General features: G+C 30.3%; 1 protein-coding gene across 8 annotated transcripts in view; it reads right to left on the bottom strand.

The window, feature by feature from the left end:
* LOC132719870 (uncharacterized) overlaps positions 1 to 17,128 on the bottom strand; it is a 90,084-nt gene that overhangs the window by 69,639 nt on the left and 3,317 nt on the right. For 7 of the 8 annotated variants that reach the window (XM_060703807.1, XM_060703810.1, XM_060703809.1 and 4 more), the window contains exons 2-3: positions 14,837 to 15,524; positions 5,492 to 5,527 (exon numbers count right to left, since the gene is read on the bottom strand). In XM_060703807.1, coding sequence (XP_060559790.1) covers positions 5,492 to 5,527; positions 14,837 to 15,040 — 240 coding nt within the window. In that variant the 5' untranslated portion in view covers positions 15,041 to 15,524. The remainder of the gene's footprint in view (positions 1 to 5,491; positions 5,528 to 14,836; positions 15,525 to 17,128) is intronic. The other variant, XM_060703811.1, reaches the window with a different exon arrangement.

A 17,128-nucleotide genomic window follows, 5' to 3' on the forward strand; every position in this document is an offset into this window, starting at 1 on the left:
GAAATTCTAAATTAAAGTTTCAGTGCTTTTTGATTATAAAGTTGGCAGGTTGGAATTGAAATTTTTCAATCTGTAACCTGAGAATGTAAATATTTGTCCAAGTATAATAACAATATCACAAAGCCATCTTTATGACACATGGGAATTTAATCAACATCTTCTGAATACTGGATGATAAATTTTCATTTAGAAGAGCTTGATCTAACAAATATCTTTAAAATTAAACCAGTTCAAATCCTAGACATATATAACAGATATTTCTTTCACAGGTGTATCTATCTATGCATTCCAATTTATAGTCCTTCATGAAATCTGTTTCAATATCACCATATCCCATCTAGCTCATATCCCATATTAGCTAACATGCAAAACCATTCTGTAACTATCAAACAAACTGACAAAATGATATAATAGCCTTACCATGAGCCCAAAATGCAATCTTATTTATAAACAAATTTTATTACATTTAATTATGTTCAAATGTTGGCATTAAAATTGAAATCTTTATCCTTCTTAATTTTTTTATTACAGATATTCAACTTGAATCCTTTTATCTATAAGAAAATGTTCATATCTCTCTGCAGTGCAAATCTATCATTAAACACATGCTAGTAACACCCACAACAAAATTGATTCAATGCCTCTCAGACTTAAAATTCAACTCAAGTTTTTCTGAACAAAATTTTTAAGGGAGCATTTTCTATAGATAAAGGTAACCTTATGGTCAAGACTTGAGTTTTAACCTTGGTCATGTGACCTTTATTCTGAAATTCCAATGAATTTGTTAAATTGCTTCATTTGATTACATTTAGTTTACTTGTCTACAATTAGAGTGCATTGTAAATCAGTAGGCCTATTATGACAGAAGAGATGGAGATCTACTTGAAATCTTTCTAACACCGACAGTCAAGACTGTTAATGAAATTGTTGAAAGCCTTAAGTGTAATGATCCTAAGTCATAAGACTTTAAAACTTATGACTATTTCAATTAACATTTTTATCTTAAGTCAAAACTTTAGACTTTAATAAAATTTATTCTCCAGAGAAAAGGGAAGAAACACAATTGCGAATGCTTTAATAACTATGTTCATCTGCATCGCTATTCAGAAATTGAAATAGTTATAACATAGCACCTGGAATCATAAGTTTAGTATATTTCTTTGAACAAAGAATTGTCTCAGTTTTGGTCTTAAGACTTATTTAAGACTTAGGGACTTTCTATGAAATGTAGCCCCTCTTCCACCCTGTTTCATTATTTTTTACAGAGACATATAGTAGGATAGATATTTTATATATTTAAACATCTACTATGATTATATCTAGCCAACCAACCTCTAGCTGAAGTTCTCTGATATCTGGATGTTTTGATAAAGGTACTCTGCTCCTCTGCTTTAATGGTGATCTTTTACCCTCATTCTCCTCCAACTTATCCAATAACATTCGTTCTTCAAGGTCATGAAGGTCACGACTTCTTGAACGCTGATCTTTAAGTTTGCGCAGCTGATAAAGCTTGTAGATGAAATATGACATAATGATACTAACACACCACTAGCATGCAAACAACATAGTTACTAATATATGTATACAAAAACAGTCACAACCATTTTTATTCATTAAAAAAATTAATAAATTTCAAGTTTATGAATATTTATTATAAATGAGTACATCTGGTCATTATGATTTGAAACACAAAAATAAAACTGTTATGTGTAATAAAAGATACAAAAAGCTAATTCAATGGATTAATATGATTTTCTTTGTCTTTATTTCAACTACAATTGATACAAATTAGCAGAAATTATTCATGTATTTTAATTTAAATTTATAAAATTTAAGGTGTATACTAGGGATACATTACAGACATGACTGTAGTAGAATGAAAACTGTAATTAGAATTTATTTAACTGTTGATGATCTAAAAATGTGAGAACAGAAAAGCTTAAAAAATTGCAGTTAGTACCGGGTAACCTCATTTCTGAGTTATCTGTACTTGATTTTAATGTGTTTGTTATTTCAGGTCATTTGAAAGACTTTGAGATAACTTATACTTAGGTCCTGTACTATCGTAATATATGTTTTTTTTTCTTTTTTGGTTGGGTTTAACGTTGCACCAACACAGTATAGGTCATGTGGTGACTTTCCTGATTTATTGATGGACGAAGACCTCAGGTGCTCCTCCGTGCATTATTTCAGGCACAAAGGGGCACCTGAGTAGAATTATCAATGCTCTGTAAGCTAGTGTAAGCTAGCTGGATACCTTTCTCACATGAAAAATCAAAAGACACAGACAAGACTCGAACCTACAGCAGTCAGAGGCAAGCGGTTTGAAGTTAATGACCTTATACACTCGGCCAAGGACGCCCCTTTTTGTTTTTTTATTTCATCCTAAATGGTCATTATATAAAGTTCATAGAATTAGATAGATAGAAAGACTATTAAATTTTGTGTGCCTTGCATAGAGACTGAAAATTCTATAAAAACAGGCCATTTTAAAGAAAATTGGCAAAGCTTTAAGATCTTTAAGATTAGTTAACAATCCAATCTCTTTGGGTGACAAGGTGAAAAAAATAAACAAACAACTCAATACCAATTCTTGAACTTTTGAAAAATCACTTAAAAGGAAGTCAGCTATATAAAAAGCAAAAAATATAAGGCCTTACTAAACTTGATTGTGAATTATCTGCCCTTGAAATCAGCAAATTTGCAACCTCAAGGGCAGATAATTTAAAGACAAAGCTGTAAAATTCTTTTAACCCCAAAAATTTACCTTAGTTATCAAAGATCAAAGTTCTAAGATCATGGAAAGTGTAAATAAATTCTATTATAGTAACAGTTTTCATTCTGCTGTATGTCTATATATATATATGCCTCAGTTTCTCAAATATTATTAATTAAAAGAAAAATTGATATAAATAATTTACATTTGAAATGGAAATTCAACATGCAATACAAATATAACAGAATGCATACATAATTATAACATGTGGGGAACTAAATGTTCTACAATATAAAATACAAAACTTGTTTAATGAAAGATAGCTTTACTGTCTAAAAACATTTGCAAATACAATGTAGTGTAAATTAGGAAGTGTCAATAGAAAAAAGAAAACTATAGCAGGGATTTTTTTAAGATTTTGGGAACATGACCCATACCCATTGAATTGGATATTTTAGCGGTGTTTTGTTAAGAATTGGGAAAAAATGCATGACTGAAATTTTACAATGATTAAATGGATGCAAACAATAACTGTCTAGGATGGCATCTTCAAACATTTTAAGCACTATTACAGTGAAGGAGCCCTGATTTTCAAAGATTTTAGAATTTTTATTCAATATTTTTATTTTGTAACTTTCAATTGGAAATTTTTTCCTGTGGATTGGGAAAATAATATACTATTTTCAATTGGGAATATGACCCAATAAGGGCTATAAAATAAGCCAAAAAAAATCCCTGTGTAACAGAGTGGGATAATTGTGGAAAACAAACAACCCAAAAAAAACCAACAGATAAACAATTTAAAGTTATAATTTTCCAAGTTAGCTCATATCGTAAAGAGGTTCTAAAAGCATTTTTTGCCGCTGAAATGTTTAATCAGAATGCCAAAAACTTGTAGATCTGAAGGAATCTATGTCCTAATGAATAGGTACATATCATAATATATAAAACCTAAAGCTGCTCTCCCTCATGTAACAGTTTTTCTAGCTTATTTTTGTCATATGAGAGGAAATTTTCCACTGTAACATCATAACTTGCTAGAATATTGATATGGCAGCCCACATCAGTACTCATTTGTGTTGGTTACCCTTGAAAACAGCTCACATAGTTGGTGTTTAGAAAATATTTTCTGTACTAAACTTCAGTATTAGGGACTCACAATTACAACAAAACTATGGCTTATAAAAACTCTGTTCTTGCAAAATGTTTTCAAAAAGTAAAGCTAAAAAAACACAAAAAGCAATGGTTAAAACTACACCAGTTTCCTCTAGCCATGGGTCAAATTGCAACAAACATAACAAACAAACAAAACATAAACAGCAGACAAACAGTAATGTGATAAAGTGCAATGAAAAAAAACAACCATAAAGTAGGCTAATTATCACGTTATCAACACATTTACATATTTAGAGCATTTGCAGCTTTGCCAACTTAACATGTCAGGAAAACTGTTAAATCACATATCAAAACATTTAAACTTAAACTAAATATTATTTTGATTCATTTATAAGGTAACTAGCAAAGGAACATGCAGCCAATGTAAACTTACTGTTGAAATGACATGTATCATCTTAGATACTCAAAAAGAAATAATGAAAACTAAAATTCTTATTTCACACTTTTTTCTTATACTAGCATATAAATTTACAATTCCATTTATAATAGAGGTTTAATGCACCTTATTACCTGCATAACAGCTGCAGAAAGACATGGACGCAATTTTAAAGCCTAATCCAAAGAGGCAAGGGGTTTAATAAGTAGGGGTTAATGCAGATGTTAATGCATGTAAAAATGTGCCAGGGCCACAACACCATTTTTGGGGGAGGGGCCTCAGCCTTTTTCTTGGGGAAAATATGCGTGATTTTGGCATACTTTGGGAAAAGGGGTCTTAAATTTAACACAAAATTTTAACAAGTTTTTCAAAATAGAAAAGCAAAAAGCACTGGGAAATACTAATAAGGCAGTAAAAGACCTTAATTCAACAACATCATTTAATTTTGTTCTAAATTCTATGGGAAATTTCAAAAGACTGGGGAATTTTGAGGACCAAACTGGGGGAAAAAGAGGCTAGTTTGGTTGGGGAAGCAGCCTATATTCGGCCTTTACAAAGAAGGGTTTTTTGGCCCTGTGTGCATTAGCACTATTCTTGCATAAAAGTATATGTCAGATACAGTAATTTAGCATTTTGTTGGGGTCTTTTTCCTTATAAAGAAACTGGTTTTATCATGCTTTTCACAAGTGATTGTGATGATATTTCACACCTTTGTTTTAATAAGGAAGTTACCAGGGCCATCATTGCAGACATCTTTTTTTCCATGACTCCCTGAGTCACAGATATAAAAAATGTGCAACAAATTGGTGCATGCTTGCATGCTGTTATCCCTTTAATGCATGTTTTCTTCTTTGTATATGTACATCTGCATACATAGTTTTTATGCAAGAATGCCGCTGAATAAAGTCAGTCATTCTTTAGGTGGTGGTAATTGCATGATCATTTTAAAGGAAAGGACAGTCCAGTGAATGATGATCTTTTCCCAGCACCTGAGAGTCATCATCAGAAAATCCAGTCCGATATGCAAGAACTTTGTCACAACATACCAGCATAAAAATTGTTTGAACAGTAAAAGGCTGCATATTCCTTTTGTATAACTAAGATAAGAATATATCAGCTTTCATGTAGTTTTTCTACTTGAGTTAAATTATGGCAAAAACAAAAAAATTTAACATGGCTGATAAATTCTGAGTAGTTTGGGTAACTAGATAATATTCCCTCACCTTTTTATTTAATGTGAGTGCTGAATCTGTGAGAGGCTGAAAAAATGCATCAGAATATGTGTATACAAAATCACAAGCAAAATTCCACTGTCAAAATAGAATTAACAACATGTGCAATAGAATCTTTACCACCAGCAACAAAATTTACCAAGTTGTCTGACATATCATAACAATGCATAAAAGCACTATTATTAAACAACAGAACCTATTCCATATCTAGACTAACAAACAAGTACATCAAACCACAGCAAAAATAGATTTAAAATCAAGTGCATCTTTACTACCTTATCTTCAACAATATCAGAATCAGGGGTACCAGGTAGATCAACAGAGTCTGTTGACATAGCCCTGTCCCCTTCTGTCTCAACAAATGTACCCCCTTTTAGCATTTGAGGATTTTGGTAAAAAAAATCAGTTCCATCTTCATCTTGAATTAGGAATGGTGGGGATTTTGCAGATCTTGTTGTGGCTATTAACTTTGGCGAAGCAGTCGTTTTTCCTTTATTACCTTTACCTTTACCTCCACTGTTCTATAGATGATAAAATCATAGATTTAAATATAAAAAATGCCAAAATAATCCATTTAATCCTGTAAACTTTCAGATAAGAATTTTAATGCAGTCTTAATAAAGTTGATATTAAGAATTCATTTTTTTTTCCTCTAACAAAAATAAATGTTTGAAGACCAACAGGAAAGTGGATCAATTATCTTTAATCTAAAACTGTTCTACTTTTGAGTCCATCTTGTTTGGATCAAAAATATTTGTACTACTTCATTAGTACTGTTTTTGTCTAGCTTTTAGTTAGAATTATTGCAATAAATTATAATAAATAAATATAATAAATAATAATAATAATTATAGGATATCATTTAACCATGATTTTTTTTAAATTTAATCACAATACTGGTAGAGAAAATACTACAATTATTGACAGTCTATAATTATTGACAGTTTTATTAATTTCTATTGATTAAAATTTTCAAATGACGTTATAAAACTCATTCTATGTCATCTTTTCCTGGAAACATCATGAAAACTATCTTTGCATTCTTTTTACTATTTTGCAAAAGTCCATCGAGTTGTTCAAGTTAAATTTGCAAGCATTTTACAACTGTTGTGTCATTTTGTTTACTAAACAGTTAAAGTTGTGATTTTCACTTTTTTTCTCCAAGAGTTATCCCACAAAGATGTATTTGGGTTACAGGGCACTAAATATGCAATATAACCGGATTTGGATACAGTTGTAGGGGATGCCTATAACCATGTCCAGTATACAGATATGTCAACAGTTATTGACACATTGCAAATTTATAATAAAAGTTTATGTTTTAAAAACAATTTTATTGAAGAGTATGAATATAATGATGTTTTGTCTTTCTCACTCCTATTAACAGTTAATAATTCTTTAATATTACTGCATGTTTGTAATGTTGATTTAAATGGAATCGTTTCAACATTTATATTATTCACAGTGTAAGAATCCACTAGGCTGGTCAGACTACCACTCAGCCCGTGCAGAAAATATTTCCTGTTCTCGGGAAGTCCCAGGAAATCCCAGGATTATCCCAGGATTTGTTTGCTACCTCTTAACAAAAGTCCTGTTTATAGGATATCTTAAGACTTTTGAACATACTGAACAGGACAAAACAGGAATTGTCAGGACTTTAATCTTACCAACAGGAAAAAACAGGAAATCATAGGACTTTCATTTTCAAATATGTCCTGAGGACAGGAATTATCAGGACTTCATTTATAGTGAAGTCCTTTAGTCAAAGACAAGAAAGATATTTTCTTAGAAGGCCTTTCTGTAAAGTGAAAAGTAAGAAGTCTAAATTTTACCAGTTCATGTTAAATGTTGAATTCTGCTTAAGCCGGTGCTAGGGGGCGTGGACGGTAACTTGCACTTTCCAGTACCGTCCATGAACAGGCTCAATCAAACCGAGCCTGCAACATTTTCAATTATGCCGTGTTGGACTTTCTTTAGGGATTCTGTATTTATCTATTTTGTTAATTCCTGTTCTTTAGACAGAGGATAAAATGAAATAACTTTTGTGAGACTTTTTATTACTGAGCAAAGCTGAAAAAAATGCTAAGTATAAAAAATGAGAAAAATTGATAAAATATATTGAAGTCGGTTTGTAATAGTTTTCTTTAACACAATGGGTATCAAAATACTCAGAATTTAAAATTCTATAATCTTAGACCTTAATCACAAACAATTAAGAAAAAATTGCTAATTGATTTTTGAACATAGCAAGGAAATTTTTTTTTTTCATTTAATAAGATATTGTAATAGGGAAAATCAAATATACAGGATTGTATATAACCTGCACATAATTTTGGCACAGATTCTGAGCGGAATAGGGACAGAATTGGCATGGAATCAGTGATTTCTGTGTGGACCATGGAAAGAAATGAAATTCTGTCATTCCATTTCAAAACAAAAACAATTCACATAAAAGTTACCCAAAGCATTATTCTACTCTAGTTTTTTTATTGCATTTACAAACATTGAAATGTAAATGTTTTCAACCTATTGTACTACTTACAGTACTTTTTTTTTTACTCAAGCTCATGCAACTGTCATTTTTATCTATTTCAAATCAAGGAACCAATATGCCTGATAATTGCATACACTTAGGCCACCCACTTAGATATTACACCACACAGATCAAAGATCTGATAAAACTGGCCACCTTTGTTCTCTCACCATAATGTGCATGACTAATTTACTCCCTGGTCATTCCTACAAATCAGACTGTTCCATGTGATTATTTTGGGGAGAGGTAACATTACAGAGTTGAATGATATGCAGAATATGTCTAGGACATTGCAATTTTTCTTATTTATTAAATGCATGATTTTTAAAATCTACTTATCTATTAGCTATTTGATGTGGTTTTTTTACATTCAATGAATGTTATATAAAATGATAACTGCTTTGATTTTTGGATTAACCCTGTTTTACCTAATGATGTACCTGTCCAGTTTGAATGGTCAGCTAGAAGCTTGGAAATAGTGTAAACAAGTAGAGATTTTGATGCTAAAGCATCAAGTCGCCGGATAGAAAAATGATTGTATTATCATAAATATAAGAAAATATAAGTTTAATGGTTCAAGTATAAAAATAAGAGGAACAATGAGTTGAGTAATGTTTGCCACTGAGGCTTGTAAGGCAAGTGCTATGCTGGTAATTCTTCTTGTAATTATACTTTATACATATACTGTTGTACCATACATTGAAATCCGTTTAGGTTACTAGTTCAGATTCAGATAATTACAATGTACCGACAAATTAATTCCGATCATCGAATATTTGCAAAGTGACTATGAAAATATATATGTTTAATTATTACATGAAACAATACAATTTTACTGTAAAAGTGTTGTACATCATTATTATGTGCTATAGAAAAAAATATATAATTTAGTTGAAATCAATACACGTATTCCAATCGTTACATACGATATATATAATTAACGATTTAATTGCCTTTCATTGCGATAAACTATCAACACAAAGATAGTTTATTATTTTTTTCTATGTATCTAATATGATTCCGGACCCCTGACGTCATACCGTTTTGGAAACCTGCGTGACGGAAACCGACGGAATATACCGAAAAATCAACGATTACCATTATATATTTCAATAATGTGCCTCTTAAGCATAACATTATTTTGGGATGTTCAACCTTAAACTAAACAATTGAACTTTCTTGTCGAATTTTGACAGAAAGGGCAAGTTAAACCCTTTACCAAGAAGAAAGGAAAAGGTTTTGAAAATGTATTTTTAATGTAAACAGGTTTTTTCTAATGATATAAAGTATGAACCTTGATTAATGAAAAATAACTTATGTAATTATCTGTACAAAATTACAATGATTTACATTCTTATCAGTTACCACCATTAACAAATTACCTGTCTTATCAGCAATCTGTAACTATTAATAGATTTTATAACGATATACAACATATATAAACATGTAGTCACGTGATTCTTACGAAAGACCAGGGAGCATTTGTTTATAATTAGATAAAATAATGTAATATAAAGGTCTCATAAAAAATAAACAAACCAAATAATTCTAAAGTGTCATTTCAAATATCATTCATGATTTATATATTATAAAATAGCAATGCTTGACACATAGCAAAAAAGTAAAAGTATCTCTATTATTCAATGACTGATCCTTGGGGATACGTTATTGATTCATTTTATGAAAAATTGTAATGTTGCTTTTTAAGACGTCAATATGTGCATATTTCATTCCACTGAGCAAAGTTATCATATGTTTGATTTTTTGTGATTACTGAAAAATAATTGTTGTCTTTAATTGTTCAATGATTGATATGCTTTTATTTTCAGATTTTAAGGGCTTCTCCTACCATAGGTATAATATTAAACTATTACAAATATAGTCGCCGGTTTCTACCGGCGACTAATTACAGAGGAGACTACTTCCTGTTTAAGCAATTTTGGAGATATAGTTTTGTTTAAGATGTTAAGGTGTTTAAGTTTAATAAGTGTAGTTATGGTTAATAAGAATGACAAGAATCAGAATCATCTGGAACAAGGAGATATACAACAGAATGAGGTAATTAAACCTTCAGTTACATTAATACAGAAACAGGTTATATATGTATATCAAACAATCAAGGTAGCAAACTAAAATTTGTAACCACTTCATACATTGATTTACTAACAATTGATTTATATCTAGATTTGATTGTCACGATCATTTGTAACATATATAATATACAAAATAGCATTAGATAGATTGTCTTTTTTATTTCTGCAAGTTAAAATAATGTGAAACAAATTAAAATTATGGGGACTAAATGGTACAGTTTTATACACACCTGTCAGTAAGTTTTGTGGAGCTGAATAAGACAGGGTTATCATAATCATTTTATGTGTTGTTTTCAATGGAAAAATCTGATATTATATTTCACATAAATTGCAGGCTGAAAAGTGGGACCAGTTCTGAGTCTGACTCTGAGATGTCAAGTGAATAATGATGTGCAGTATTGAGCCCCAAATGGTATGCTTTATGTTTTTAAATCTCTATATTTGACTATTCTTAATATTTCTAAGAAGAAAAAAATAGTTCATTGCACAATTATTTGAAACCATTTGTTACCTTTCTTTTAAAATTCTTATTTTTTAAATGAAAGTTGCATTTAAGTTCTTACCTTGGTTGAATTTTACATCCAACTTCTAAGCAACAACTTATTCTGCAACCAAATAGTACTAAGCATTATTAGTGTAAAGTTTCTTTCTCAAGGAAACAATGGCTTGCTGACAGGGTTTAAACAAATATGGCAAGGAATCCTTAGATTACTGGTCTGATTTGTTAACCTGCATTTGGCCATGCCACCACTTGTGTTTATATTGCATGTAAAGTTTCATGACATCACTGCTTATTTGATATTACAAAACTTTAATTTCAACAAAACCTTTTTCTTCTCCATTACAATTAACAAATCTTATTTTTGAAATAAAAGACAATTAAAAATCAGAACACATTTCTTCTTTAAATTGGTTTTTTTTTTAAAGAAAGAAGTCCAAAGTCTTGATGTAGGCAGGTTAAATGCAGGGTGAATATGTCATTTTCTTAAAAATCACTTGAACAAGGCTTCATATGTATTAGGGACCTTTTTCTTCTCATGCTAATTATATGCACATTTTTGTTAAATTTGATAATGCTAAGGGGGCTAGAATTTGGTTTATTTTTATACAAACACATTATGCTAAATAATTGTTACACTGCTTAAAAGAATAGAACTATACTTGACAGTCACTCAGTATTGCTGAACATGTCTTTTTTTTCCAGAAATAATGAAGGAGTCAGAGTGTCAATCAGAGTGCCAACTGTTCAAGGCTGGGAGAACAGTCAGCTGGGAGCCTCAGCCTAGAGCAAAATGATGTAAATGCCATGCAGGGAAAATTTGTTAACTTGTGAATTAAAGCTAGCTTCTAGATGCCATCACAGTCAAACTTTTCAGTGTATTTTTTCTCAATTCTATAAACTTTCCTGGATCTTAAGTTCTAATTTGCTGACATTGGAAGTAGTGTGTGATTTTTTTCATAATAGATTTTTCTGTTCTAATCCATTCAATTATATGTAATAATTGTATACATATAAAATGTAAAATATGATAAAATATTAAAATAAATATTTTTAAACTAACTAAATTTGTGCTTAAATTTGGATTTCAAAGCAGCATTTATTAAAATATCAGCTTTTACTGTTTTCTACATTTTTACATGTCTGTCCTGGGGACAGGACATTTATTAGATAATGAGACTGTCCTGGAAACAGGACCTTCCTTGGATTACAGGACTGTCCTGGGAACAGGACATTCCTGGGATTATGGGATTATCCTGGGAACAGGACTTTCCTGGGATTACAGGACTGTCCTGAGAACAAGACATTCCTGGGATAGCAGAGCAATATTTTTTCCTGTTTTTTCCTGTCTTCAAGAAATTCCTGGGATTGTCCAGTCCCATTAAACGGCGTGAAAAAAGTCTCAGGATTATCTCAGGAAATCCTGGGATTTTTCCAGGACAAATTCCTGAGACTTCTCAGGAATTCCTGGGATAGTCCCAGGACTTCTTGTTCATTTTCTGCACGGGAGATTGGAATATTCACTAGCCCAAAAGACATTTCACTAGCATGATTCATTTGTTCAAAATAGTTGTTTATATTGCCTCTGAAAATACAGTAGCCTTAAGTCGGGCTTGTTACTGTGAAAAGTTGGTAGCCGTAGAAGAAACTTAGTAGTTAGGGGCTATAGGACTACTGCTAATTTTGAACACTGTATTCATATTTATATTGACAATATACTCATTTCTATATTTAAATTACCTTTACACTCATTTCAACATTAAAGTATCTTTCCTATATACTCATTTCTAATATTCATATTACCTATATACTCATTTCTAAATTTATATTACCTATATACTCATTTCAACACTTATATTACCTATACACTAATTTCTAAAATTTATATTACCTATATACTCATTTCAACACTTATATTACCTATATACTCATTTCACCATTTATATTAACAATATACTCATTTCTACATTTATATTACCTATATACTCATTTCTACATTTATATTACTTACACACTCATTTTTACATCTATATATTACCTATACACTGCATTTGACAGGTGATATGGCAGTGTATAAATGGTTATTAGCTAACTAATATATTAGCTTACAACTATTTATATAAAGCCATATAACATTTATATTGAGTCATATAACATTTACATTGTACCATATAACATGTCAATTGGATCTTATTATTTAGCTGTGATAGAATATGCTATTTCTGGAGCTTATTATGTATATTATACCCAAATATTTAAATAATCATAACTTCTGATGTTTGACATTTGTTTAATATCTTTATTGTCTTGAGATCTATTAATGAAATATATTGTTTACTTCATTTGAATTCACACAAGAAAATAACCCTTTAAACATATACCTATGATACATTGCATAAAAATTACCAAAGTCATACATGCACAAAAACTAAATCAACGCTCATAAAATCATACAAAATTGATTTTAAAGTGAATTTTTGATGTCTTGCTTTTAAATCTAATCCACTCTAGGTAGAAATCTTACACAAGTTAAATCAGTGAGTGAACATAGATCTAACTCCCCTGTGATATTTGTTGTACACCCTATCTTCATGCTTTATCATTGAGAATTTTAATCTCTAATCACTTGATAAATTAATATCACAATATTAAAAGAAAAGAGAAATATTTTCACATTAAAAATTACCATGTAGTAAATCTTGTCATTCAATGAGTATTGAGTTATGTTTACAGATAGCAATTTTAATTTTGCAAACTCATTCCTTACCATGCTGTTGAAGCTGAGCAGTGTTAATATAAAACTGATGGTAAAATCAGACAATAGACTTTACAAATGTGACCGCTGGCCTGACATACTTGATGACATAGATGGTAAAGCCAGGCAACAGACTGTAGGCAATTTTATTAAGATTATAATTATATAATGGCATATAATGGTAATGGCATCTTATACAACAGGTATAAAACAAACTTCTTTTTAAATAAAGAAACATAATTAAAAAGAAGGAAAAAGCAGGCATTTACATAATTTAGATATAAAATAAAATATTGAGCAGGACCTCTGGTACTAAGTGGTTTGGATTCAACCCCCCTTACCCCACAAAGAAAGGCAAATTTTCTCTCTTGAGTAAACTAAAAGTATTATGCAAGTCCCATAGAAGTTTAATAAAATAATAACTTGTGGTGGGACACAGCTTTCTAATTTGATATTGACATAAAACTTTGAATAAATGAAATGTTTCAAGATTTCTTTTTGTGAAAACATTTCCATTCTGTTATTGCACAATTGTTGTGAAGTGTATACATACGATTTATCACATTAATCAAAATAGTAAATGCAAATAAAAGTATATTGGGCAAGTTAACTACACAGGTTAGGTGGATGAGGGATAAACATTCTTCATAAATGGGTCTGTTACTAACCACTGTGGTCTACTCAATTGATTGAAATAAATTTAATCCTTGGCGACATGATTGTAAGAATAGGAAAATAATCGGAATCTAGGTTCATAACACTTCACTATGCTATTCACTATTCTAAATTTAATGTGGAACATTTTAGCCTTTGACACAAACAGTGTTTAAGAAAACATTTCAACACAAATGGTTTTCCACATGTGGGATTTGCGGATATTATGAATTTACTCAAAGATTCAAGTTTTTTCTCAACTATTTCACATATAATTATGTTTGTCCTTTATCAGAAAAAAAAATCAACAGAATTTACTATGCTTATAAAAACCTGACTGATTAAGCCTCGCAAAACTTAGGTCTTAGGTACATACATGCTTGAAAAAAACAAACAAAGTTTAAATCAGCTATTTGGAACAGAAAAATCTCTCTTCTTAATTCTTGTAATACATTACTAGAACTTACACAATGAGGAAATTTAAATATCAGTTACATGAAAATATTTGAAGAGTACAAATTTTGGTATAATAAGAAGTTCACTGTGAGTCTGGCAGTCATTAATATTTCAAGTCTTCTTGAATATATTAAATATTAATTGATTAGGAGTCATCATTATGAATATAATAAATCAATTTTGATTCAATGAAACAATGAAGTCACTCATCATTACAGATACGCATGAACTAAAACAGTTTCTTATAGGCACCTTTCACTGTCATATACATGTATATTGCAATATCAGATTTTTCTATCTTAAAAATAAAACTGATCATTATAATTATTGTCATTTGAGAACTCACCCTATCTGGTGACAGTATTACTCGGGGAGACGTTGACCGAAATCCTCGTCGAAGCTGAAGATCATCAGGATCGCTGGTACTGCCCACACAAAATTTCTGTTTATGTTTTGCTAGTAAATGTGGTGCATTAAAGTTCATATGACAATCCTTACACCTATGTATATTCGACATTCTTTCATCGACTAATAAGTCGGCACTGTACATTTAAAAGACTGACCCCTTCCTCTTCTAGTGTCTACCGTTACTTTATATTGTTTATAATCTAACCAATGTCATATAACTATTTCAACAATACCCAAACTTTCTGTTTTTGTTTCTCACAACTAAATTCTCTTATTGGACACTATTAGCTGTATAATTAAATCAGGAATTTCAAAAACTTCATATCCACTCCTTAAAAGATGTTCTTAAACCACAAGTTGTATTTATTATCTCTTTAATTAACTCAAAAATCAGAACGAAAATAAAAATTGTTAACCACTTAACCTGTATTTACTTCCATTTCTTTAACCAATACTTATTACATAGGTTTTAACACAGACTTATCAGTTTCAACTATTATCTAAAGCCACTGTTAAATTTTCAAATATAAACCAAATAGGATTCATCGCAATAAAGTTTATCTGTTTGTCATGCACCTTTTGGGTCATGTCCAATCATGCTTTCATCTTGCCACCGTATTTGGCCACTGAAATCAAAACAACATATAAACATTCAAATAAAAAAATCTCAGGTACAAAGCATAAACTTATATACATATGAATACACTATCAAACCTAATAAAAACCTTTTAACTGCTTCTAAATAAATTTCTTAACAACCTTATATTTCCATTATACCCATTACATTGAGGTGTATACATCATACTCAAATAAGCTATTTAAAATAATTCAATAAACTTTTCCAATATTCAAATAGATCAAAATTCGGTACAAAGATTTCATTTTAATGTTCCATGCAAATTTCTTTGGCTATCTATTCAAAAAACTCTAATATGCATCCTTTTCAATGAAAAACACCTCTGTTAAACTTTAAAATTATGTTTATATAAATGCCTCTATTGATAATAATATATCAGTTAGATTTTAAAGTCAATGATCCATATTTCTTGACTACAGGATGAAATACAAAAACTAAAATTGTACTTTTAATTTTAGAATATTTCTTTTAACATAAAATTAGTTAAATTCTTTTAAAGCCTTTAAAAGAAAACTTGAACAAAATTGTAACTACAGCTACTTCTTATCTAAATTATTACATTAACATTAAGAATTAAATGCCAATATTTATAGAATACCATTATCTATTCCTTAACAACAATGTCTCTCTCTGACATTTTTATGATGAAATGGATCTTATTTTTTTTTTTTTGGGGGGGGGGGGGGGGGTTGATTTTTTTTACAGAAATTGTGGAGAAAATGAAAATATACTATTATTTTTGGACAGAGGAATGGGGTGGAAATTGGCCCTAAAAGTCACTGAGACATTCAAGATATTGGAAATGACATTATATAATGCCACAGATTAAGTCAACTCATGCTCTTTACTTACATGTAATAGCATATGAATCGGTGCTGTCTTTCTTTGTGCTCAGCCTTATAAAGAAGCACAATATTTGTATTCTCAATATAAAACATTGTCTAATTCCAACAAAATCTGTGTAATGCATTTGCTCTTATTTAAATTAGGATTTGTACATTTCAGATATTTTAAAAACAAAATAACCCTGAAGCCATTTTAAAAAAAATTATGTTGGTTCATTTATAATTATTTTAAAAGTTGCTCATATGAGCTAAGTTTGAAGAAAGTCTTTCTGGCTTTTTTTTTAGAGCAGATTGACTCAAAATTGTCTGACATTTCACCTTCTACGAGGGTTGATCAATATATTCATGGACACTATTAATAACTTAATAATTAATCAAGATATTATAAAGAATTTTCGCTATTTAGGAGAAGAATTTAACACTATTACAAATATATTGTGATTTTTAAAAAAAAATCTCATTTTGTTGATTATATGTATCGCCATAGCAACCCTATGCCGTACGAACGCCGCAGCTTAAAAAAGTTATATTTACCATTTTAAAATACTTAAAAATTGGCCTTATTTTGGCGCGCTTCATTAAAATATGAAAATGACAGCAACATTCTTTCATATTGTTTATAGAGCATTTAAAAAAAAAAAACAAGCGTCGCTACGATTTCTTTTGTTTGTTGGAGATGTAAATGGAGACAGGGGTGTGTCACCAGAGAGGAGCACGACGTTGTTGGAGCAGAGGGCAGTAATTAAGT

This window comes from Ruditapes philippinarum, unplaced genomic scaffold (assembly GCF_026571515.1).
Source record: "Ruditapes philippinarum isolate M1 unplaced genomic scaffold, ASM2657151v2 ctg6058_1_1_1_1, whole genome shotgun sequence".
Lineage (NCBI taxonomy): Eukaryota > Metazoa > Mollusca > Bivalvia > Venerida > Veneridae > Ruditapes > Ruditapes philippinarum.